The following is a 26,890-nucleotide window of genomic DNA, read 5'->3' on the forward strand; positions in this document are numbered from 1 at the left end:
ACGTTTACACACATCCACAAATTACATTTAAATACATCAGCTTTTCCCATTGTAATATTCGCTACTCTTGAGTACTTTTGAAAGGGTTTTTTACTCATTACACTTTGAGTAATATTCACAACAGACACTTTTACTCAACTTGCATTACATTTTTTGGCAATGGTATGGTAAGTTTTTCAGTACTCTTTACACCACTGGTAAACTCAAAATAGAGAGATATAAACTTGGAATTGTAAGATGTGATCTCATTATTTGGATATATAAACTCAGTGTTCTGAGGAATAAACTTGAATTACAAGATATAAATGCTTTTTTTCTTTTTATTTTTCAATTTTATGGTGGAAACAGGCTTCCATGTTTACTTTTCATATGCCAAAAAAAACCTAAACTAAACAAAAAAAAATATGACAAGATTTGATTTTTTTAATGGATTGTTGTGGTTTTAATCAAAAACGTAATCAAAAAAAGTTATCAAAAACAAACAAACCGAATAAATGACGCATGAAAAAACAAAACAAAAATTAATACATATTTCAAAACAAATGCTGCTATTTTCTTGTAAAACTAAAACAAATTTCATCTTTTAGTTTTACAAGAAAATTGCAGTATTTGTTTTGAAATATTTATGCGACATTTATTCTTTTGTTTGTTTGGTTTTTGATTTGATTTCATGTTCACTTCAAGTAGCCCCTACTCACAATCGCAACAGCAAGCCCCACTTTTAACCAGCTGTTTCTTAAATATTCTAAAAAATGTATCAATCTGAATAGCACATGGAAAGTAAACTCAGTCCTGCATCTCACAAAGTTGCTAGAACTCTTCAGACACACAGGAAATTGTTCTCCCCGTGAGCTCGAACCGGCTCTACAGACATGTCCCATCATCGGACCCTCAGCGTGTGAGTGTGAACGGAGCCGGACAGCCCTCTGAGGCCCTCGGGCCGCTCTCCATCTAATCTCACTCTCAGCCTGGGATCACAGGCCCAGATTCCTCACCTTTCTGTCCGCTGTGAGCGTGCAGGACTCATTGTTTCAGGCTCAGCTCCAACCTCTGTCCTGTTAGTTTAGAGCTGACAGAGGATCTGCTGCTTCAACACAAGCACACACAGACTCCTCCAGGTCTAAATTAGCACCATTGGAGCCTTTCCTGTTTGCTTTTGGTTTCTAGAGGAATGCTGACAGACGACGGGCCTGTCATTAACATTCGAGAGCTGCTACTTAAGTAATAAAATGGGGATTTGAGGTGATTTTTTGAGAGATGTGAGAAACGGGAGGATTTTTTTGTTTGTTTAGCGATAGCGCCACTTGTTGGTGAGATGATGTCTATACTTTTCCTACATGAAAAACATACTTAATAGCCTATTATGAATTCATTGAACACGCTACAATGATTGTGAAAGTACTTGAATTATTCTGTTGTGGTAATTCTATAGTTACTGAGGTAATTTAACAAATATAAACAACCGTTCTACAAAAGGCTACTATAATGTAGTAAAAACTAAAGTATACTACAGTTTATTGGGTATAAGCCTAGTTAATAGTATAGCAATCATAAGGAGTCAGCTGTTAAATATGAATACACGGATAAAATTTCTTTATAATATATAGCAAATATGTTTTTTCAAAAACCGTTAATGAAAGATTGCATCAACTTTAAAACTTAGATCATTAGAAAAAATACAGCAATGATGTTACATTATGCATATTACATTTTGGAGGGAAAAAACAATAATAAAAAAATAATAATAAAATAAAATAAATAATTAAAAAACTAACAAAAAACAGAGGAAAATTTATGTTGGGTTATACTCCGAAAGCCATTTTTGACTTTAAAAGTTTTTCATGCCCATTAAAGATTATATATATATATATATATATATATATATATATATATATATATATATATATATATATATATATATATATATATATATATATATATATATATAGACTTATAGTCAACAACAAAAACTAAAAAACTTTTCCAAAGATTGAATAAAAACTTAACACGATTAACAATGTACTGAATGCGAGCTTTAGAATTGAATATAAAAATATGATGTCAAATGTATTTAAACAAATTTCAACATGTATCTCTTCTGAGAGATTTGTACATTCAGAGCAAGTACATTCACAAAAAAAAAAGATGAACCATGGTTTCTTCCAAATCACAAAATGTACATTTGCTTTTAGTATTGAGCAGTATATTATTACAAGGATAGCATCCATAGCTAATAAGTCTAGCTAACATATTTATTTTCAATTTATTCCAGTGTATTTTTCATTATCAAAATCCCACACGGAAAGAACCTATACAAACATATCAAAGTCAAAGTCAGCTTTATTGTCAATTCAACCACATGTACAGGACATATAGAGAATCGAAATTACATTACTCTCAGACCCTAGTTGCCTAACATATAATATTAATACAAAAAGTAAAGTTTTTAAGAAAGAATTTACAATAAATACAATTATACATAACATGCAATCTAAAAATCTAAAAAATATACATAAATGAAATGTAGTCTAACAATATCTGTAAAAAGAATATATATATATATATATATATATATATATATATATATATATATATATATATATGTGTGTATGTGTATGTGTATGTGAGTGTGTGTGTGTGTGTGTGTGTGTGTGTGTGTGCGTGTGTGTGTGTGTGTGTGCACATATGTTTACCAACATGTTCACCTTTATGTTTACCTATATATGATTAAAACTATTAAAATCCATTACTGCTAGACAAAATAAATAAAAGCCGCAATTTTAATTTACTTCAGAACAATCAAATAGTGCAAGATCAAGATATGAGATATGAGCTATATAGGAGACATATCTTGTATGTACATATAGAGCTAACATGTGGATATAAAGAAGTATATGCACATATATGCACCTCAATTTTGCCTATATGGGGCATATATACAGTGTATATATTATCATATTTGTACATGCTGCATATAGATTTCATATATGCACATATATCATATAGGTTCTTTCCATGTGGAATGACACTTAAACCTAAGATTTGTTATATATTTTGTTATCACATATAATACACTAAACCACAATGTTGTGTTTTTTCAACTGTATTGTTTATTAATTTATTTTATTATTGTCATACTTATCGGGTCATGTAGTACTCACTTTTTTCATATTTGTTGTGACATTTAGCTCTTTTTTCATTTTTGGTGACGATTTTACAGTAATGTCACCATATTTTTATCAGGAATGTGCAAAACACAGAAAATCCGTTGCATATAGTGACTTCCCATTTATTTATACAAATAATGAATATTTATTTTCCAAAATTATAAACTTAAATAAAACAAGTAAATAAATTAATTCATGGATAACACACCATAGACTATATGTTACATACCATACACCATTACGTTATATCATATATCTATGAAGTTATATGCTTATTGTACCTACACACAAAGTGAAAGAGAGAGCTTGTCCTACGGAAGCCGAGAAGACTTAAACCCCTAGCGGATGATGATGCACAGCTTACGCGTTTTTACGACGAGAGGAATCCTGGACGAAGACGAGGTTGAGTAGACTCGTTTTCAAATTTTCCACCTTCCTGTATATAAAGCCCTGGCTCGACGGCATCCTGTACTCTGGGAAGAGCTTCCACAGCCAGCTGGCTCGAAGAAAGTTATATAAATGCAGTCTATAGCTGGAGATCAGCCTGTTTTCTTTCATTTACGCGTTGTGTTATGAAACTGCTGCGCTAGCGAGCATCGATCCAACATGGCGTTTATATATTACAAACGATATTAACTAGTTTGTCACATTTTTGAAGCGCTGTCTAAAAATATGAACTATAATACTTCACTCGGACCACAGACTATAATATTTTGACTAAAATGAGTTAAGAGTCACACTGAACTGCATATTAACGAGAGGTTGGCAGAGTCACGTTTGACCTGCATTCTGAAATCTAACGAAATGGCTTTGTCGCTACACAAAATTATTAAACACTCGAATTACATGTGTTATTGTTGATATGTTGTGGACTAAAGGCAGTTTCACACCCACCATATAATATTTATTATACATTATATAAATAAATCAGTTAAAGTAACGAACAATTATTGTTTATTTGTGATGTGTGTTGTTGATTTAGACAGCTGTGTGTCTGATAGAGAATAAATGGAGGAGGAAGAGAGAGATGTGGAGGAAGTTAAGTCTGAAGGAGAAGATGCACAGCCTGCAGAAACACAAGCAGAACTGGTAAAGAAAGATGTAACCATATTTATGGTGGACTAAACTAATTATTATTTTTTGTTTTGTTTTAATAACTAACTTTTATACAGAACAATGTTAAACAAACATGAGCAAGAAAACCTCGCAAACGTCTTTAAGATATGAATTCCGTTTTTGTATGAAGTTTACTTTTACAACAATCATAATTACGATTATGAATAATTGTGATTATAATCATTTCTGTTTCAATATGTTGAGCACAAGCATGTATAAAGCACAAATGATCCTTTTCATATGCATTCTTTCATCTTCCTCTATTTTAAAATTACGAGGAATTTCTGTAACACCTATTAAATTGCTCATTTGAAATCATTTGAAGTAAGATGATTCACAGTGAACTGTAGTGAAGTGCAAATTAAAGACTCATATATATTTATACAAAGAAACTATTATGAACTACAATAATTAAAATGAAACTTCACTTCACTTCAAATAAAAAGGCTACTTTGAAAGTATTTCTTAATCCAAGCTAAAACATGATTAAATTGAATTAAACACATCAATCTTAATGCAATTAATACATTTAAAGTCGTCAAGTAAAGCTCATCTTGACTTGCCTTGGCTTTTAAAGTATTGGAACAAAATGTTGTGTCTCAAAGCCCACGGTGCTACATAAACATAAATATGAACACAACAGTACATAACTAATTGAGGGGGTAATCTAACTATACATATACTACACAAAGTTGACTATACACAGACTATTTATTTATTTATTTTTTTACAAATACTGTACAGTTAATTCCAAAATTAATTACATTATAAATACTTTATCAGATGTCATCGGGTTGTATTTAATCTATTAATTGTTTTATATTATAATTTGTTTTGTTATTTTGTATCTTAGGAACCTGACACAATCTTAAACACTGAAGAAACTGCAGATGCACAAGAGCTTCCCTTAGTCATTCAAGCCCCTGTTGTATCTGGGACGGCCAATCAGAAGCCTTCTATCCTCCCACGATTGGACAACTTTGTTATAGTTGACCAAAACGGACATCCTATTCCGTATGAGCGATTGGTAAGGACATACAGTAAATGCACTATACTTTCACTGGATGATATATATATACTGCACTTTTCTCCCCATAAATTTCCATTCATAGGCACGCGTATGCATCAGACTGGAAATGCAAGCTTGTGCGACAAGGTTTGCAGTTCGCTGCGTTGGAAAGTTTAAGCTTAGTAAACTCTAACCTGCGAAATCGCATCACATGATTGCGTGAGACCAATCAAAGATCAAAACATGACCTCTCTAGACAGATTTTTCAAATATGGACCAATCGCTTGCTTTTTTAAATGTCTAATTATCTTGTTTAATCTCGCCCCTTTTAGCAACGCAGTACTACAGAATTTCTCAAGCTCAAACTCTAATGTGACTGCGGCTTGTCTCAGTAAACCTTAACAGTCCTAACACAGGTGCAACCAATCATGAAAAAGGACATTGAAGATAGCTGATTTTGTCAGTTGTGCTTCTCCTTATTGTGAACCAGAAAGTAGCAACATGGGAACCTCAAAAGAACTTCATAATGACCTAAAAACTAGGATAATTCCTCTACATGAATTGGGAGAAGGATGCAAAAAGCTATCACAAAGGTTTAAAGTTTTAATCTCCACAGTCAGAAATATAGTAAGAACAGTTCTTGTCAAGGAAAGATGTGCTAAAGGGGATGAATGGTTGGAATGGTCACAGACACAGACCACCTCCAAAGAGCTCCAGGAACATCTAGCTACTAATAATGTCTTTGTAGATTGCGTATCGATCCAGCAAACTCTTCTCATTGAACAGCTCAATGGAAGGTAATGCAATAGAAGACTTTTCTGCTTTCTGTTAACAAGAAGAGTTGTGTGAGGTATACAAAGGAAATGCTCATCTGGACAAAATATATGAGATGCTACAACCATAGGCACATTAAAAAAAGAACATAGCATTCCAGGAGAAGAACATGCTCCCTGGTGCAAAATATGGTGGAGGGTCCATCGTGCTGTGTGGATGTGTGGAAAGCACAGGTACTGGAAACCTTCTCAGAGTTGAAGGTCGCATGAATTCCACCCATTATAAGCAGATTCTGAAGAACAATGTTCAGGAATCAGCCAAGAAGCTGAAGTTACGGCTGGGTTGGATGTTTCAGCAGGACAATGACCCAAAGCACAGTTCCAGAACTACCAAGGAATTCAAGCTCAGACATGATACAATGTTCTAGAATGACCATCCCAGTCCCCAGACTTGAACTTAATCGAAAATCCATGGATTGATTTGAAAAGGGCTGTTCATGCTCAGCACCCATCAAAGCGGACTGAATTGGACATTTTTGCAAGAAAGAATGGTCCAAAATGCCTTCAGCAAGAATTCAGGGACTTATCTTTGGCTATAAGAACCGTCTACAGGCTGTTGTTTGAGCATAAGGTGGCTATACAAAAGATTGATGTCTTTATTCTTTTGGGGTGCCAAAATTTTTGCACCTGTATTGTTATGTAATGTGTATTTATATAGCGCATTTATTGTGTATGGCCATACACCCAGCAGGCTATGGATTGCAATTATGAAAATTATCAGGGGTGCCCAAACTTTTGCATAAAACTGTATATTGAGAAGAGTGGCGCAGTAGGTAGTGCTGTCGCCTCACAGCAAAAAGGTCGCTGGTTCGAGCCTCGGCTGAATCAGTTGTCGTTTCTGTGTGGAGTTTGCATGTTCTCCCTGCGTTCGCGTGGGTTTCCTCTGGGTGCTCCGGTTTCCCCCACAGTCCAAAGACATGCGGTACAGGAGAATTGGGAAGGCTAAATTGTCCGTAGTGTATGGATGTTTCCCAGGGATGGGTGGAAGGCCTGGAAGGGCATCAGCTGCATAAGGCATGTGCTGAATAAGTTAGCGGTTTGTTCCGCTGTGGCGACGCCGGATTGGTAAAGGGACTAAACCAAAAAGAGAATGAATGTATATAGAGAGAGTGCACAGCACAAATGAGCATACCCTATTTTGAAAATAAATATTTTTATCCATTCCTCAGTGAGTTCAGATAATATATTTTAGTGCATTTGAACAAAACAGTTTTAATAAACAAGTATATTTATTAAAGTAAGACTTTGATCACTTACTATTTTTAGGAATTGAAAGATAATACATTTAAATTCAAACTAAATATTGTGCTAAACTAAAAAAATCACAAACTGCAAAATATTTTTATTGTTTCTCTTGATTTTTGCTCTTTATTCAAATTTGATCTAATGCTTTTTCTTAGCATATTAACTTCAATTTTTGGACCGTGATCTTGAGATATTTTGTTAAATTAGTTCCAGATTTGTCTTTGATACTGACTAATCTAATTTATAGGCACACATGTACTATTGTAAAGTGTCCTATAGAAAATATTAGTTTGAAAGAGAGATCTGTGAGTGGTGTACTCATTTATGCTGACCCCTATACTTGTCATTCATGTATTCATTATATGTTAGTCTAACGGAAAGTATTTTAAGCATCAAAACAAGTGTAATACAGCTTTACATTTAGTTGTTTTTACCTCATATATTAGAATATGTCCTGTTTGTATTTTATTCACTATTCCTTTGATAATAACATTTAGAGAACCACAGTTTAGCCATGAAATCCAAATTAGTTATCATTTAAAATATTAATATTTTGCTGTTATCTAGGTCAGGATATGAACTGCTTGCTTATGACTCAAACACAGATTAATGTATTCATTGTTCTTTTTTTAGGTGATTGTGACAGGAGAGAATGGTCAAATATTTGGCGTCCCATCAGTGCCTTTAAGGGGTGCTCAGATGTTACTACCTCATGGTCAACTGTTGAATGTAGCAAAGTCATCAGGTTATTAATTGTATTATTGTTGAATTGAATTAATTATTTCTCTTCTAAAAAATGATTGATTTACAGTTCTGCCATTTGTTTTGTTCTGTTAAACAGGCGTCTTTGTGGAAAAAAGCCAGCAGCCTGTCATCACAACCATAAAAGAGAATGACGGTGCTCATAGTTTACCTGCAGTAACGGCTCAGAATATTACTACTATTAAAATTCAGAAAAAAAAGTAAGTAACACATTTTATTACTGTCCGATTTTAACCGTTGGTTCAGTGTGTGCCTTATTTGTTGAGTATAAGATGCTGTCTTGTCTCTTTCAGTTTTCCTGATGTATTTGAGCCCCCGGTAAAGCCATTGCCACCAGGGTCACCAAACTGGGCTCTGAGACTGCGCGGGTGTGAGGTTTGTCCAGTTGAAAAGTTTACAGAGTTTAAGATTTAAAAAATTAAGTTTATGTTTAATATTTAATTTAATATTATAGTATATTAAGTTATAATTAGTGCAAAAATTAAGTGTACATGTAGGACCAGTATGGTTGTTTTGTTTTCCGGCATTGACTTAATTCAAGTCAGTTGACCGTAAATATTGTCCATGAGTAATCATTTTAATTTTTAAATATTTTTTTAATGTTCTCATGTTTTAACTGATCATTCTTGTTACTGTAATAAGTGCTTTTTTGCCCTATTTATGTGTCATTTTCTTTTTACTCTTTTTAAAACTGTTTAATACATTTTAATCAGTTTTTAATCATTTTAATTTAGTTTTTATTTTTTATGACTTATTTTGTAGTTCTTTTTAATTCACATTTTGTGTAAAGCTCTTTGAAATACCATTGCTATGAAATATACTATAAAAATAAACTTGTCTTATGTGACAGTAAAATATAATTACATATAAATATAAAGTTCAAATTAATGCAATTTAAGGGCAAATATTTCTTTCTTTTTTATTTCACTTGAAACTTGATAATTTAAAGAGGATCTATTATGCAAAAATCACTTTTATAAGGCGTTTAAACACAGTTGTGTGGCAACAGTCTGGGAATATATCCATCTGCTAATGGTAAAAATGTATTCATTTGACTTCTTATAATCACACTTCATAAAGTCTGCAGAAACACTTTGATTGACATTCTCCCTTTGTATGCGTCATCAGAGAAGGAAAGCCAAGCCTATAAGTGACGATCTCTCCCTCATTAGCTATATGGGTTATGCTTACGCATTTGTAGCCCTGCCCTCTTTTGAAAAGAGCACAATCTCATTTGAATTTAAAGTGAAATGGCACAATTTGGTCAAAGCCTAAAAGGGTCAGATTCAAAGAGTTATAAAACATTATTTGTGGGATATTTTCGGATGAAACTTCACATACACACTCTAGGGACATCAGGGACTTAATTTATATATTGTAAACAGGGTCAAAATAGCTCTCCTTTAAACAATATAAATTAATGTGTAATATTAATGCGGAAAAAGTGCAATAAAATTGATCATGTGTAAAGATGAAAACACTAAGATTCCTTTGTGAAACAGACCCATTTTCAGCAGAATGGTGCAATGATGTCAGGCTAATGTGTTTTGTTAATTCTGTTTTGTGTGCGAGCAGAAGATCGGAGACTCGTACCGTGGTTACTGTAACACAGAGGCCGAGCTGGAGGCTGTTCTGCTTCAACATAAGCAGCAGACCCACGCTGTTTTTGGCACCCGTCAGTCCCCATCACCAGCTAAACCTGCCACCAGGCTCATGTGGAAATCACAGTATGTGCCCTACGATGGCATTCCCTTCGTTAATGCAGGTAATCCTGTCTGGCTGTTTTGACGTTATGTCAGATATACTCCAATATTAATGCCATTTAGTGTTCATTTGAATGCCAGAATTGTGACTCCACTCTGACATTTTTAATGTAAATGTTAAGTGTAAGTGAAATGTTAAGTGCAGTTAGGACTTTCATGGGGCTACATATGCTAGGGGGGGATTCCAATGGTGCTTGATTTTAATATATGGTTTATATATAATATTTGCTTAAAAATGTCCTTGAAAGTTATTGAATTGGCTGTTGATGAAAGAACCATGTTCAAGATTAAAGAAATTTTGGATCTTTAGTTGATATTTGTTAGCTTTTGGGGTAATTTTCTTCACTTTCACCAATTGGTGAAGTTTTTTTCCCTCTCCGCTGTTGCTTCTAGCTTACATGGTTTGGGATCGGTAGAGCTGCGCAATAAATGGATTTGCTCTTCAGTGTTTGGACTCTCAGTAGTGATTTTTAAACCACACTGAATTGAGCTAAACTAAACTGAACTTAAACACTACAAACTGAACTACACTGTTCCTATTTACTATGACCTTTTATGTGAAGCTGCTTTGACACAATCTACATTGTAAAAGCGCTATACAAATAAAGGTGAATTGAATTGACTTTGAATTCATCTGTGATATTCAGATTGAGGAAATTCAATATTTCAGGGTATACATTTAAAAAAAAAAGTTTTGTTTTTTTAACAGTAATAGTGACAAAAGTGACTGTTTTTTGAAAGTATAAAGTTAAATAAATAATGATCTTTGAACTTTATATTTATGAATCCTGACAAAAAGGTATTAGTTAGCACAAGAAACATATTATCAAATCAACATATTGGAGTGATATCTGAAGAGTCATGTGACACTGAAAACTGGAGTAGTGATGCTGAAACTTTAGCATTGCATCACAGGAATAAAATACACAAATGACAAAATATTTGAAGTATTATGAAATGTGAAAAATACAGTACATTTTTTACTGTTTTTTTAAATAAAATAAATGTAGTCTTGGTCTGCATGATTATTCTTTTATTCAACCGCAATAGTGACAAAAGTGACAGTAAAACATTTAAAAGTATATTAAAAAAACTGCTCATCCTTGACCTTTATATTAAATAAAAATGTATCAGTTTCCACACTAAACCATTAGCGTACATTATCAACTCACCATATTAGAGAAATTTCTGAAGTATCTTGTGACATTGAAGAGTGAAATTATTGATGCTGAAAATATGGGAATAAATGACACAAATTACATAATATGTGTATGTACTGTGAAAAGTGAAAAATGCTGTAAAATTGATTTATTTCAAAAACTAAAAAAAACAATTAACAAAACAGGCCAAATTATTATAGGCCTGTTTATTATTACACTTATAAACATCACAGTTTTAGTTAATTTTTTTTCCCCCAGGAGAATGTAAGTAGTAATAGTAGTAGTAGCACAAAGCACTTTTTGTGGTTTTGTGGTTTTTAAAGGTGCTGCATGTAAGTTTTTGACTTTTCTAAAGCATAAAAATACCATAATATGTTTGCAGACATTTAAGACACGTCAAGTGAACATTCTTGTTTGTCTGAAAAACAATACTGAAGTCAGATATTCTGCTTTGAAAATGTGCGTTATGTGCTAGAACGTCTTTGTTTTGGTCATTTAACCCACCAAATGCCAGTTTAGTCAATTATACGTCAGCACCCCAAGTTGCCTTGGTGAAAAAAAAACGTTTATTTCATTCATTCAGTCAGGAAGGCTCTCTAATTCATCCGCGACCGAAATACGACCTCTGGTGGACAATACCCCTCTCTGAAATGAAAAGCAGATGAAACATGACAGAAATTTAAACTCAGCCATTCAGAAGCAAAAAATTGTGCACTCACTGCACTCCAGCGAAAGTCACAGTTCTAAAGTTCAATTTCAAATGGTTTATTTTATTTTCAAGATCTGAGGTGATCTGTTGCTGCTTCTAGTAGTATGTCAAGAAATGGCATGTAAAACGGCATTCAAACTCACATTATTAGCATTTAACACTGACCAAAGCACGAGGTGTACCTGAGGTGATCATTGTCATGGGTTTCTGTTGTTCACCTTTGAGAAATAGAAGCCGTTTCTAAAATATAATTTTCAGGTGTTGGTTAGGACAAAAACTCCTTTTAATATGGAGAATATTCCTTCTATCGGGTCCGTTTGCTTTTATTTAGAACATGACTTAAATCAGCCTTTAGGCTCGATAGTCAGGCACACTCCTGTTGATTTCATCAATCTGGCAACCTGCACTTGCATATGTTTTGAACCAGGATTACAATACCTAGTTCAACCACTGGGTGTCAAACTTGCATACTGCACCTTTAAGGATGTATCTAGCTGTAGATAATGTATACAATAATCTCAGCATGTCATTTAACATGGTTTTTAAGGGAGCAGAGCCATTGTAATGGAATGTCAGTTTGGACCACGGAGGAAGGGCGTCCAACCTAAAAAAGGGTCAGAGCAAGAAATGTATCAAAACAAGCTCTACAAAGCCACCTGTCCTGCCAGGTACATAGCCTAGAGTTGAACAAAGTACATCAGATTTATTCTATGCTTAAAAAGTGCAATGAAGCTAATACCTAACAATGTTTCTTCAGAATATATATCAAGAAAGTCAGAAAGTTCCTGGAGTACAAGGTTCCAACAGACCCCAAAGTGGACAAGAAGGTGGTGCGACAAGAGCAGGAGAAAGCCTTCTTCAACCTCAAGAACAGTTTATGGGACGAAGGAGGTGTTGTAAGGTATTAAAAACATCACAATTTTAAAAAGTCCATCATGTGACGTGGCTTACTCTGAGGTTCATTCTTGTTTTTAAATGACAATAAATCAACTAGGCCTATTACATTACTGTGTGTTCACACCGAAGGCAGTGAGAACATCAAAGTTCGCTCTGGCCGCCCTGACGACAACGCTGTCTGCCTTCACAGCTCTGCCGGCGAGCGTCAAAATTCGCTAGATTGATATCATACTTAAAGGAGCCGTTGCAGCAAATAAGAAAATCAGTTACATTCCCACATAAAACGTGCTTTCTAGTGTAAAAATGTTGCATGCTTTTTTATCAAATTGATTAACTATGGAAGATCAAGTTGTTACGTGTGCTGTGGCTTTGATTTACTTATTCAATATGTGCCCATATGTCTGAAATATTCTGAAAAAGCAATAGTTAGAGTGAGGTTCCCGCTTTTTTTTAAGAAAAAGAAAACATTAATGCACATCAACTCACCAGTACTCACCTTTTTTGTAAGACATCATAAGTAATTGGAAATTAGACAACTGCAATAATCAAACTCTTGGGAACAATTGTGGTAGGAACCAAATTTCACAGGACTGTGTTTTCTGGAATCCTCTCAAGTGTTGGACTTCTACATTCCGATGTAGAACGATGAACCGCATCATAGCTCATTACCATAAAGTTGACTTGATTTCAACTCTTCTCGACGCCCACACCGGCGAACACGCACGGCGCAGCTACTTGCTGCCAGCTCACATTGAAAATGAATGGCTTCCAGTGACTTTGACGCTCTCGTCGCTTTCGGTGTTACAGAGGAACATTAAAATCTGTGTTTCTGATGCCGATGATCCATACAGTATTGAGTAAAGTTGACTTGCATAGTTATGAAACATCTTCAATCTGGAGTCTTTATAACTACGCAATAATGAGTTTTTCCTCATTACACAATGCATAGAACTGATAATAAACATGGTCAACATGTCTGCTGTAGCAACCAAAATAGAGTAAATCACATTTTGTTGACATTGATTTCATTTGTCGACATAACTGCGCTGCAGGCATTCCAAGTTTGAGTCCTGACTTTTCCCAATCCCACCCACCCTCTATAACTTCATATAAAATGATCATAAAGAATAATTTTATGTCGCCTTTCGATGATTCAGCTGAAGATAGCATCAATTGTGTGACCAGTAGATGGCGACAAGTGACATTTGTTAGACATTTGTTAGATCAATTGACTTTGACAGCAAAGCTTTTTTGATTTATTTATCGAATAATTCAATAAATCTGAATAGATAGTTCTAATTTATTTTATTTTTTACATGGACTGTGGCACTATGTCAAAAACTTTAATTTGTTTAGTTTAATTGTCTATTTTAAAGTGTAAAATCTGTAAAAAATATATATTTTTACACAGATTTGATTCTCAATTTAAGCAAAGAATCTACTTCACTCACCCATTTACTTTTGTTCTAGATATTACGTTCAGCTACCTACAGAAAAAGCCCACCTGTACCATGATGTGGACACTGCAAACCTGCCTCCTCTTCCAGAGCAGATCTGCTTTACAGAGGACCATCCTCATGAAGAGGAAGACACAGAAGAGCTGGGGTATCAAGCCATGCAGGACGTCCTTGTGGAGGATGGGGTATCCTTACCCGAGTCTCGACTACACCCGCTGGTGGCAGAGAAGATCTGTGAGTTGGTGGCTCACGGTCATAACCAGGTCTACACCGTCCGCAAACAGCTCAGGTATGACTCCGATGGTTTCCAATCAGTTTGGATTTGCTGGAAACTTGTTTACTGTAGCTCTTGTGAATGTCCTGGCAGGAAGTTTGTGGAACGTGAGATGTTCAAGTCAGAGGAAGTGCCCGAGAGACACAACCTGTGTTACTTTCCCACCGTCAATGACATCAAGAACCACATCCACGAGGCGCAGAAAACTCTTGGACCACTGGATGCCTCAGATACTGAGGTGTGGACAGAAAATACTGTATGTTTCTGAAGGTCTGATCACCTTCACCTAGTAGTGAAACTGTAGTTTGTAGACATTTCAGTTGACGTCTATGCATTTTTGCAGGAAGGTGAAAAAGTTCCTGATTTTTTTTTCATGTTTATATGGGTCATGTGACTTTAGTTGTGAACCATAGGAACTTGGATGGTATGAATGTGATTTTTGTTTACTTCATAAGTCATCATGCTATTAACAATGCAGAATTGACCTTTTTTTACACATACATTTTAAGGAGATTTCATTAATGTGACTTAGCAATGGGAGAAACAAAGCTTTTTAAAACAATTGAACCAATTGCTTAGCAAAATCATTCATTGTTTTGAAGCAACATTAGATTGTTAAAAGTGCAAAGAATTGACAGGAAATAGTTAGGAACAAAGAGAGGGGAAGGGTCGGCAAAGGACCTCGAGCCGGGAATCGAAATCAGGTTGCCGTGAGCACCATGGTGCTATATGTTGGCGCACTTAACCACTAGACTATTGGCGCCGACTGAATGCTTTTTTTAATATATTACAAACTTTTAATGTGAAAGAATAACCTATAAATGCACTTAACAAATAGACCTGGTGCATTAAGGCGCAAGATGTGTTTGGTGGGATTTATTGCTACTTTCAGACCAGTGCAACTGAAATTTTTAACATTTTGTGTCAGATTTTTTAATTAGCCAATTCATTTGCTCCACTTTGTGGACCGATGGGCATTGTTGGAAATTGAAATAGACTGTGCAATTGACCAACTGAAAGCTGGTCTAAAATCCAGTGCAAAGCATGTTAGTTGTGCGCCTATGCAGGTTCAAGCTACACATTGCTTAATACACACAGGATGTACAGCAATACACAAATATCTTTACAAAAAAATAATAAATGTTACAAAAATTATACATTTTTACATAATTATAAAAACCATCCCCTCGGGGGGGCTTTTTCAATTTATTCATGACAATTTGCGTTTGTATAATGTTTGTATAATGTTTTATACATTCATTTATATTATTTATTATATGCATATTTATATTTGTTTTAATAAAAACAAGTTTAGTTTCGTCCACCTGTCAGGTTTTGGACCATATGGGGCATAAGAATAGGACATTTGTTTGTATATAACTCATTTTTTTTCACCACACTTCATTATTATTGTTCATTTATTCGTTTGCTGGAAATTAGAACTGAATTTAGAAATAGTTTTGAATCAAACCTTTGCGCTTAACTAACAAAATTAAATATGTAGGCAAATGGATGTTTTCAGAGGAATGAGTTTCCGCCATTTCCCTACTCCACGAAAGTAAAGGAGTAAAGAAAATAGTAAAAGTAAAGAGAAAGTAAAGAGGCCGAATGGAGGAGGCTTGTTCTTTATCCTCATGCTGAAGATGGTATGTTTAACTGTTTTCTCACTAGTGAAGCCTTCAGTTTTTCCACTTACAAAGTCCGCAATGTAAATAGCAAATGCGCCATGGCGTGGCACAACTGACTCTTAAAGGGAATGTGAGATGAGACTCTGATTGGTTTAATGCAAGTCATGCTCAAAACACACCCATAACTCATTAAGAGAATAAGGACAACCCTGTTAGACCTTGTGCCAGGGTGCAAAAGATGTTCGAATCCACCAAAAGTGGATTTGAACACGCCCTTAATGCTTTTGTGCCATGTGCTTTAGACTTTGCGCTTAGATAGTAGAGCCCATAGTTTTTTTTCCCCTTGGTGGGCTCTTCTAAACTGACCAACAAGAGACTTTTAACTGACATTAATCTTTTTCATTTTACAAAGTCCTCACTAAAATGTCTACAAACTTCTTAATACCAATGAAACCTGTTTAGTGATATGCTACTGAGGTCTCAGTTAACCCACACAATTCATGTGGATTTAATGATATTACACAGATCATTCGCTAATGGAAAACTATTGATTTTTTTGAAATGTTTCAAAACAGTTACGATGTAATGAAGCTCAGTTCACTGAAATAATGTGATCTTGCCAATTTGATATGTGCTCCAATTCACTGATTCAAAGCAAAAGATTTGTAAAGGTTTAGAAGCTTCATGAAGCTGTACTTCGAAAGCAGCTATCAATAATATGACCACATTAAATTAATATTAGTATAGTGGTTCTGTAGTAATCCTTTATTTATTTTTTTGTCTTTACAGTGGAAAGAAGAGGCTGATAACCTGCTATCAGAGACTTTAACATTGACCCTAACTCCTGCTACTGTAGACGGTAAATCATTGCTGAGAGACTGTGTGAAAGTTTACACATAATGGGCAGATTTACTAACAACTTGCACCCAAATCATACTCTTATTTGGTGTTTAAAACCACAGTCAGGATGTAGTAAAACGTTTGTGATGAAAAGGCATGGATAGTGATCTTTGAGTATGCTTTTTTATGTCTGTCTTAAAGGAAAACTCCACTTTTTTTTCGAAATAGGCTCATTTTGCAAGTTCACTAGAGTTAAATGGTTGAGTTAAACCACTTTTGAATCTATTCAACCGATCTACCGGTTTGGTGGGGGCACTTTTAGCTTAGCGTAAATCATTGAATTAGATTAGACCATTAGCATCTCTCTTTAAAATCTTGCTTTAAAATGAGCAAAGAGTTAATAATAATTTTCCTTGTTTAAGCTTGACTCTTCTGTAGTTGAATCATGTTCTAAGACCAACGGAAAATGAAAAGTTTATATTTTCTTGGCTGGCATGGCTAGGAACCATACTCTCATTCCAGCATAACAATCAAGGAATGACAGACCATGCCTACAGCAGGGGCACAATGTTACTATGCACTGCACAGGGCACCTTGATTTAACCATAGAGGCTCCACCACTGCCCCATCAGATAATAGCACAACAAATTTAGTATGATTTGATGTGTTCTATCAACAAACCAACCTTTTCCATTAGGAGAAATGCAGTTATTAATATTCTTACGTTTCATCTACAAAAATACATAATCTAAAAATAAGAAACAAATAAATATACTGACAAATAAACTGAATGCATAATGATCCTTGCATAAAGATCACTGCAAACTAAGCTCAGGTGTATTTTCACAAAACAACCTGCTGCTAAAAGTGAAGAAGAAGCAGTAGTTCAATCTTAATGTCTTTGAAATTGTAGTTTCTCTACATCCACTGACAGAACAGACTGAAGTATCACTCTTAGGATTGATGGACAGACTCGAATTGTTTAAAACTTTCTTGTTTACATTCATGATATTGCACACTGACACCATGATTCTGCCCATTTTAAATCTATGTGTTTCTGAAGGGCTTAAAAGAAAGATTCTTGAAGTATGTTTTATTGTAGAATAAACATGTAAATATCAAGTACATTTTAATGCTGCATTTCATAACCCCTTTGATGTGAGGCGCCGTGTAGGATTTAAATAAAAAACACACACATAAAGCACGTGCATATACACCTATAAAGTATTCGCATGTACACCTATACTATTAGACGTTCAAAACAACATGTATGAAGCTTGCGTATGTACATATAAACTTGACGCATGCATACATCCACATACACACGCACATACATATAAACTTGCTGCATGCAAACATACCTGTACACACTTGCATATGAATATAAACTCGATCCTCGCATAAACACCCAAAACAGGCGCACGTACATATAAACTCGCTGTATGCAAACACACCTATACACATACGCACATACATATAAAGTCGATCTATTCATATGCACCCATAAACTCTCACATATGAATGTAAACTCGATGAATGCATAAACACCCAAATAACACTCGTGCAAACATACAAAATAAAATTCACAAACATATATACAAGTAGTTGTGTATATACATATATGCAAGTGATTTCATGTGTATATGCATGAATTCTCAGTGTGAAAGGAAGTAATTTCAGTTTAAAAGGAAGTAGTTTAATTTCAGCGTAAAAGTCGTTTGAGCATAAATGAACGATATCATTATTTGTCATGAATCTTTGTTATTGCAAAGCTCAAGAAACAGAACTAATGTGATTAATGGAGGAATTTCATCTGTTGAATATTGAAAATAGATTATGCTAATTATAAAAAAAATACAAAAAGATATTGCTAAGGAATGCTCCAGCAAAATCAAAGGTTTATTGTGCAGTTAAATTATTGAAAAGCTATGGGTTTAATAAATATAAGGTTGCATAAGTAACTATTTAGAATAAAATATGTTTGTTAATATTAGTTTTTTATGATTGTTTTATTATTGGTTTTACTATATTCGTCATGGGTTACGATACACACTTATGTCCAGTAGGTTTTCCTGTCACCAATAAACAGGCTAATGCACCAAAACGCTGGATGCCAGCCGCTATAAAAATATAAGTAGTAGTTATTAAACAGAAAAGAGGATATATAGAGAGAGGATATATAGAGCTGGTTCATGGGGGTTAACTTGACTAACGTGATGAACAGTGACTTGTTTTTTTTTTTTGTATATGCTGAATATTTAACAATCAAAATGATACCAAAATCTTGCAATTATGACATCCACATTGTAAAAAACATATAAAAAGCATAATAATTATAATAATTAAAAAAACCAAGAAGGGTATAGGCTACATTAACATCTGCAATAGAAAAGAGGAGTTTAGTTTTTTAAGTATACAGTATTCATAGTTCTGGTTGCTTTTCAACTTGAATGTCCTTTAAGGGTTCTATCTGTCCATTTTTATTTGTGTATATAATTACCTAATTAAATAAAAAGGTTTTACATGAAAATATTTCTTACACATTTTATATAGTCTATTTATATACACTAATATTTATAATATTATTATTGTAACATTAATAATATTATTATTTTATTTTATATAACATATTTTCATTATTTAACAGATTTAATACCTCTATTTATCCCATTCTTTTTATTTCATAAGCTTTGCAAAAACCTGATTCGTGATAAATATGTTTGTGAATTTTATTTTGTATGTTTGTGCGAGTGTTATTTGGGTGTTTATACACGCATTAAGTTTAGGCATTGGGGCTATATGCCAGTATACTGTAGGTGTGTTTGCATGCAGCGAGTTGGTGTATGTGCGCGTGTTGTTGTGAGTGAATATGCAAGAATCAAGTTTACATGTTTATGCAAGTGTGTACAGGTATGTTTGCATGCAGCAAGTTTATATGTATGTGCATGTGTTAATGTGGGTGTTTATGCAAGGATCGAGTTTATATGTATGTGGGTGTATGCATGCGTCAAGTTTATACTGTATGGATATACGCAAGTTTCATATATGTTGTTTTGAACATCCAATAGTATAGGTGTAAGTTATACGTGTATATGCACGTGCTTTATGTGTGTGTTGATAAGCAAAGTTTGATTTAAATCCTACACGGCGCCTCATACTTTGATGTCCTAAAGCTAAAATACATAACATTTGCTTAGATTTTTGCCTTGATTTGCTGTCAGGAGAGTTGATCCTTGTTGTTTGAGTCTGATTCAGTCCAGATTTTTGCCAATCAGAATTGATGGATTTCACAGAAAAACAAGATGGACTTCTATTTTTTTATTTATTTCTTTGAAGAAGAAGATCAAACATGCTTGATATTTTGAGCTGATTAAAGAACACATTTAGAAAGCAAAAATATAATTCTGAGTGAATTTGTTCAGGATCACTTAAAAAGCATGGTAGTGTGTGTTGATGTCAGTCATTTAATGTATGATGCATATTATCTATGTAATCATTTGAAAAGTGTATATTGCCTAGAGTAAAATATGTCTAGATGGTTGTATGGTGTATTCCAGCCTTCATCATTGGAATCATTGAGTATAATTGAGGGAGTGCAGGAAATTTTGACCTTCAAAAAGAAAATGCAAACCTGTAGTTAAAGATTAACCATTGTTTATTATGCCATAATACCGCTAATGTACTGCTGTTATATTGACAGTTTCCTCTGGGAAAGAAGAGCTCTTGGAAGGAAGTGACACTCTTTCACCAGAAGCTGTGCATCTCTTCAGCTCCCTCACATCACTGCAGCCCAAGATCTTTGCACATTTACAGGTGAACATGTGTTGAGTTCCTGTTGATTTCAGTGTATATACAGTTGAAGTCCAAATTATTTAAAAATAATTTTCTCTTTTAAAATATTTCCCAAATGGTGTTTATTGGAGCAAGGAATTTTTCACAGTATTTTCGATAATATTATTTTCCTCTAAAGAAAGTCTTATTTGTTTTATTTCGTCTATAATAAAAGCAGTTTTTATTTATTTATTTAAAAAGCAATATTTTTTGTTCGACTGTCTACAGAACAAACCATCGTTATACAATGACTTACCTTATTATCCTAACCTGCCTAGTTAACCTAATTAACCTAGTTAAGCCTTTAAATGTCACTTTAAGCTGTATAGAAGTGTCTTGAAAAATATCTAGTCAAATATTATTTACTGTCATTTTGACAAACAGAAAATAAATCAGTTATTAGAAACGAGTTATTAAACTATTATGTTTAAAATGTGTTGAAAAAATCTTCTTTCTACTAAACAGAAATTGGGTAAATAATTAAACAGGGGGCTAATAATTCTGACTGCATCTGTGTATAAGTATTTAAATCAAATGAAAACATATAATTTATACATACTCATCATATATATAAAGCTGAACTAAAACTCCTTTATAAGCATGTTTTTAATTTCAGAATTGAAAATAATTTTAGCATTTTTAAAAAATTTATTTATTATTTTGCGGGGTGTAAATTTGTACAGTCAAGGAAATTAGACCCAGGGGGCTGTAAGGGAGTGCTAGGGGTCTGAGGAAATTAACTGTTTGTCGAAAAAGCATAATAAAAAGAAAACAAAACATAACTTAAACATAAACAAGATTACAATATTTAAACATTAATAAATAAACATGCATTAGTATAAAATGAAATAAATAATTACAAACTATAATGATAAATCAATTATATATATCAATTGTAGAATTTAACAAAATTAAAATGGAATATCCCAAATTTTATTAAACCAAACAAATGCGCCTATTATGCATTAAAAAGGGTCATATTTTGGTTTTGGGGTCTCCAACAACAGGCCCAAACCCCTCCTTAGTGCAATAGTAATCTGCTGTGATTGGTCTGATGACCCAGTCTGTTGTGATTGGTTGACTGCGTTTTCAAAAGCTGAACTATTTTGAAACCTGACTGCCGCATGTGTGTAGGAACAGCTGACGGTGGCCATAGCAACGACAAATGGCAGTGGATCGCGAACTCACGAATGCTTTTAATATGAGAATATAAAGAGTTACCAGATACAGTACAAGCGGTTACAAATAACAAGACACTATTAAATACATATTTTGCAAACTAGAGAAAACAAGGCGGCAACTCTTTTAATCGCACTTAAGTTACTTACACTTGTGAAATGGAGGAAGGAACTGATCCATGAATTGTTAATCTATTTCATAGAGATGAGCCCTGCAGACCCTCATAATTGTACAGTATGTCAGTGTCAACAGTTTTTTTTTTAAACATTTGATAGTTCTGACTTTTTTTAATGCTGAAGCTGCGTAAGGCCATGACGTACTGTACCTTGGTGACAAGCGGGACTGACCCAATGCAAACAGTGATGATGTCTGCTTGTATCCTCCAAAAACAGCTTCTGCAGACATCACATTATGTTCTGAACGTTTATATTGTTTTTGCTGCAGATAGACGTGAGTTGCTTTCTGTATGTCCAAAACCAAAAGATTCAGTAAAAGCAGAAAGACCGCGATGTGCGTGCGTCTTTCCACTTTGGTGTTCTTTTGCTTTCGTGGTCGTCATCTAGAAACAGCCGTACACACAACAACAGCTCGATGACGCAAGTGTACCGGGGTTCAGAAGGAAAAAAAATTGCCGGGTGGGACAATCGAATTTGGGTATGGTCCATTTCGCCAAAAATCAAAATCTCGATTAATTGAACATTTTAACTTTGACGATTAATGAACAATTATTTTATTTTTTTATTTTGTGTTTTTGCCCTCATAGTTCACTGACAAGTTTTGTACAGTAAATATGCTCACATATTACAAGTGAGAGATTTCTGAATGAAGGGTGCATTACTTGATTTTAAAATAATTATAATAAACACACTATCTACTAACTATGATTTATTGACCAATGCTATACAACTGAAATTAAAACACACATTGCCTAAAACGCGCTCTCTGCGCCGCTCACCATTGTCACCGCTATCAAACCAACTGATCACATCCGTTATGCGTCCTTGTGATGTGTAAGTAGTACATTAATTGAGAGGTGCGAGGGTATGCGAAGTATGCGTCAGACTGTACTTCGTGCCCTTGGCAGAAGTATAATATCATACTATTATAATAAGTATAAATCATAATATAATAAGTATAATTCAGCCTTATCAGAGCAGGGTCACGTGACTCCACACACGTTAGGGAAAGTAATTGAAAAAAAATGACCTGGACAAATTTGCTCGATTACAGATTCTGAATGTTGATTTCGATTATGATTACTTTTCGTTTAATCGCCCAGCTCTACGGTTCAGGCAATTGAACCAAGTGTGAAAGTACCCTAAGAGCGCTCTTCTCTCATCTGATAGGCCATCCAGCTCCAGCCGCCCTTGTGTCCAGTGGAAGACCCTGCTCAACTTTCAACAGCAGCACCAGAAGCCCACGAGCTGTCCAGCCCTGCAGCCTCACAGCCTGTAATCCTGAGTCCGTCCCAGTTCCTCCAGTCCAGTCCCAGTGCTGGCGAAGGCATGTCTGTGTGCGAGACCCCGACCCTGCTCGGCATGAACCAGCTGGTGAGTGTCTCTAATGCTGGAGCTGAAGGAGGAATCACGCAGATCCTGCTGGAAGACGGACAGGCCGTTCCAGTCCAGATTGTGGAGCCGACAAACATAGGTGAGTTTATGAGAGGCTTTTAACACCGCTGGAATGTTCTCATAGTTCCTATAACTACTGGTGGAAGTACCATATTGTTTAGTGTGTTTGCGCCACAGGAACTGGAAATGATTTTAGTTGTAAGAAAGACTACAGACTTCCAGTGGGACTAATTTAGCTTCTTCTTAAGAGTGTAGTGTATCTCAGCACAATAGGAACCATCAAAGTGTACGTTGATTGGTCAAATGCATGCTCTATGATAAAACAGGAATGCATTTAAAGGGCCATGAAACCCTCAACTACAATTTTAAAGATTTAAGCAGCTGTTACACTGCAAAAATCATGGAAATATAAGAAGGAAATGAATGGTTTAACAAAATACAGCCTAGAAACAAGTAATATAGTAATATAATAAGCACATAACAGTAATATAATACTTGAGATTAAAAAAACTAAAAAAGCTGTGCATTCAAGCAGTGCATTTAGCCTATTTATCTTAAAACTAGCTTGTAAACTGTTTGCTTGTCTTATTTTGTGTGAGAAGGTCTTGAAACTAAGAATTGTCATTATATATTCTATCTTAAAATGAGCCAAAACATTAGGGTGTTCTCACACTAGGCTATCCGAACCGTGCCCAAGCACGTTTGACCCCTATTTCCAGGCTCGTTTGACAAGTGTGAGTGTTCCGAATGAGGCCCAGGCACAGTTCAGTTGGCCAGCCCTGAATTGATGAGGGGTGCCAGAGCGCGGTTCGGTTGAGCTTTGACGCGGTATGCTTTGTAGTGCGAGTGCAAACCATGCCTTAGCGCAAAACTGAGGATCCGACGTCACTTTTAAGGTACTGTTTCATATGGATTTATTAATCATTCTTACTTTTCAATGAACGCAAACTGTCATAGTTTATTAAAGACGCAAACCCCTCGCTGCACGACAGCTGTACCTTCAGCAAACCTCCTAATATGTGCTGCATGATGACTTTCATAAAAGTTTATGAGCGTCAAAAGCTGTGGATCTGTTCAGCTAAAGATTTAACTGTGTGTTATCATATCCTAAACGACTTACAATAATACAAAACAATATAACTAAAGGGCGTCATGGTGGCGCATTGGGTAGCACAATCGCCTCACAGCAAGAAGGTCACTGGTTCAAGCCTCAGCTGGGTTAGTTGGCGTTTCTGTGTGGAGTTTGCATGTTCTCCTCATGTTCACATGGGTTCCCTCGGGTGCTCCGATTTCCCCCACAAGTCCAAAGACATGTGGTACAGGTGAATTGGGTAAGCAAAATTGTCTGTAGTATATGTGTGTAAATGGGAGTGTATAGGTGTTTCCCAGTGATGGGTTGCAGCTGGAAGGGCATCCGCTGTGTAAAACATATGCTGGATAAGTTGCCGGTTCATTCCGCTGTGGTGACCCCAGATTAATAAAGGGACTAAGCCAAAAAAAAAATGAATGAATGAATATAACTAAAGCAGTCTCCATTATACGGAGCGAGAGTGCTTCTCTTCTGTTAAACTGAACTGTTGCATCATCGATGATGTAAGCGCGCTCAGGCTCGGAAGGCAAAAAATGCAATGTGAGTGCGGGCTGAGGCGGAGAGGGGAGGGGGGACAATCACGCTTGGGCAAGGTTCAAGACAACCGTGCCTAGAGTGTGAGTACACCCTTAATCTGAAAACAAGATTATTGTATGAATTAAATCAGGATCACACACACATTAATATTGTCCACATTGTTTTCTAAACATTTTGAATTATTTATATATATTTTAATTATTATTTGTTGCTTCTCAAAATACAGTAGCGTATCGCAAAACAAAACATAACATGTTATATTGCAACAAAGCGTAATAATGTATTTTGTCACTAAAGAACACATTTCTTTTAATTGTCAAAATTGAAATAAGTTATTACATCTACAAATGAAGTCTTAAAATACAGCGCTGGTCTTTATTTATTATGTCTCTGATTGTAAATAGGCTAAAGTTTCAGGTAAAACACCTAACTTTAGACTTTACTAAGAACAAAAAAATTAAATAATCTTAAAACAATCATAACAATCTTGCACAGATCTGATCTTGCATAGTGTTGTATTCTTAAAACAAGATAAAGATGGATGTTTTGGCTAGAAATACGATTGCAACTCTTGACTAGATAGGAAGTTTTTGCAGTTTAGCTTTAACTGTAGGGGAAAATGGCTAATTTATAGCTTTATTCTTGTAATTTCTGTGAGAGTGCAAGCGTTAAGCTTGCATGATGGGCCGCAGGTAGTGTTGTCAAAAGTACAGACTTCGGTGCCAATCAGCATTGAAATTGAACAAATGTGATAATCACAGGATTTCCAGCTAGCTTTTCGAACACTGCTGATTGGCCATATGCTCAACAGATAAGTGATTGACTGTAATTATCAAATCTCTTTTTTAAATTTATTTGAGTGAGATGCTAATGGTCTAATCTGATTCAATGGTTTATGTTAGGCTAAGCTAAAACTGTCAAACTCTGATATCGACTGAATGGATTCAAAAATGATTTAGAAATGGAAAAACACTTTTGTTTTCCTCTTTAAACCCTTTTTTATTGATTTAATGTGTTTCAAGACATACGCATACAGAAAGCTAACGTTAGCTGCATCTACCTGTTGCCTTTTGTGTGCAGTGCTGATTTCTTTTCTCAGCCTTGATATTATGTAACAGTAATTTGGCATAAAACCTGTGTTTAGCCATTTTAAATGCATAACTTTAATCTCTACATTTCATCTCCATTATAATGAATCCCACAACACACAGTGTAAACACAGCTTATATCGTGGCATCCTCTAATCTCCAGTTGTCAAGCTGCCTTACACCACTTTTCTTGGGATTGTGAAAATGGCCCTGTGGGAAAATGTGTTTCTTGAAGGACTGCTGTCGTGGATAGTTCTTGTATATTTTTATTGATTTGCCTTTGTAACTCTTTATAATCATGAAAATGAAAGGTAAATCTTTTGTTGTTTCCTGTTGTTCAACATTAACTTCTTCAGCGGACGACACTTCTGTGAAGTAGGATTGTGGGAAACCTATGGATGTGTCAGCAGCATCAGAGGAAGGCTGGGAATACAACAATGGGGAAAAGAAAACAAGCCTCAACGTCCGTAAACTGTCAGCGAATGACTCTTTGATCACTGGAGGACTGATTCATTGTATTAGTGACAGTATTATGTGAACATGTACTGTTATTGATATCGAATTTTTTTTCATTTTCAGTTCATTGCTATTTTTATTTATTACAGTGAGGATTGTAGGATACATGGGATTTCTCAAGCTCTCATTCAGTAACTGAATAAATGAGATCAGAATTAAATATTTAAAATTAAACGTATTGTGTTTTAGAAATCTTTTGTTCACAGACACAAACTTCA

General features: G+C 34.9%; 1 protein-coding gene across 3 annotated transcripts; it reads left to right on the plus strand.

Annotated features, from left to right (window-relative positions):
- The first annotated feature begins 3,466 nt into the window (after positions 1 to 3,466).
- On the plus strand, positions 3,467 to 26,846 carry carf (calcium responsive transcription factor). Of its 3 annotated transcripts, none has more exons than XM_056465172.1 (15): positions 3,467 to 3,569; positions 4,150 to 4,256; positions 5,137 to 5,310; positions 8,004 to 8,115; positions 8,212 to 8,332; positions 8,426 to 8,507; positions 9,708 to 9,897; positions 12,312 to 12,432; positions 12,522 to 12,665; positions 14,132 to 14,407; positions 14,486 to 14,648; positions 16,810 to 16,879; positions 20,561 to 20,673; positions 23,217 to 23,520; positions 26,513 to 26,846. In XM_056465172.1, the coding sequence occupies exons 2-15, from the start codon at positions 4,176 to 4,178 to the stop codon at positions 26,533 to 26,535; spliced, it is 1,974 nt and encodes a 657-aa protein (XP_056321147.1). In that variant the 5' UTR covers positions 3,467 to 3,569; positions 4,150 to 4,175; the 3' UTR covers positions 26,536 to 26,846. The 3 variants fall into 3 exon arrangements, with proteins under 3 accessions (XP_056321147.1, XP_056321149.1, XP_056321148.1); XM_056465174.1 differs by having other exon boundaries at positions 3,468 to 3,569; positions 14,486 to 14,630; XM_056465173.1 differs by lacking the exon at positions 3,467 to 3,569 and having other exon boundaries at positions 3,603 to 4,256.
- The last annotated feature ends 44 nt before the right edge of the window (positions 26,847 to 26,890 follow it).

The sequence above is a fragment of the Danio aesculapii genome, chromosome 9, assembly GCF_903798145.1.
Source record: "Danio aesculapii chromosome 9, fDanAes4.1, whole genome shotgun sequence".
In the NCBI taxonomy this organism is placed as follows: Eukaryota; Metazoa; Chordata; class Actinopteri; order Cypriniformes; family Danionidae; genus Danio; species Danio aesculapii.

Excerpts from the sequence above, each read along its gene's own strand:
- carf (XM_056465172.1), top strand. The coding sequence starts at position 4,176 with ATGGAGGAGGAAGAGAGAGATGTGGAGGAAGTTAAGTCTGAAGGAGAA. Across the intron at positions 4,257-5,136 it reads CAGAAACACAAGCAGAACTG|GAACCTGACACAATCTTAAA; the intron begins GTAAAGAAAGAT and ends TTTGTATCTTAG. Across the intron at positions 8,508-9,707 it reads TGAGACTGCGCGGGTGTGAG|AAGATCGGAGACTCGTACCG; the intron begins GTTTGTCCAGTT and ends GTGTGCGAGCAG.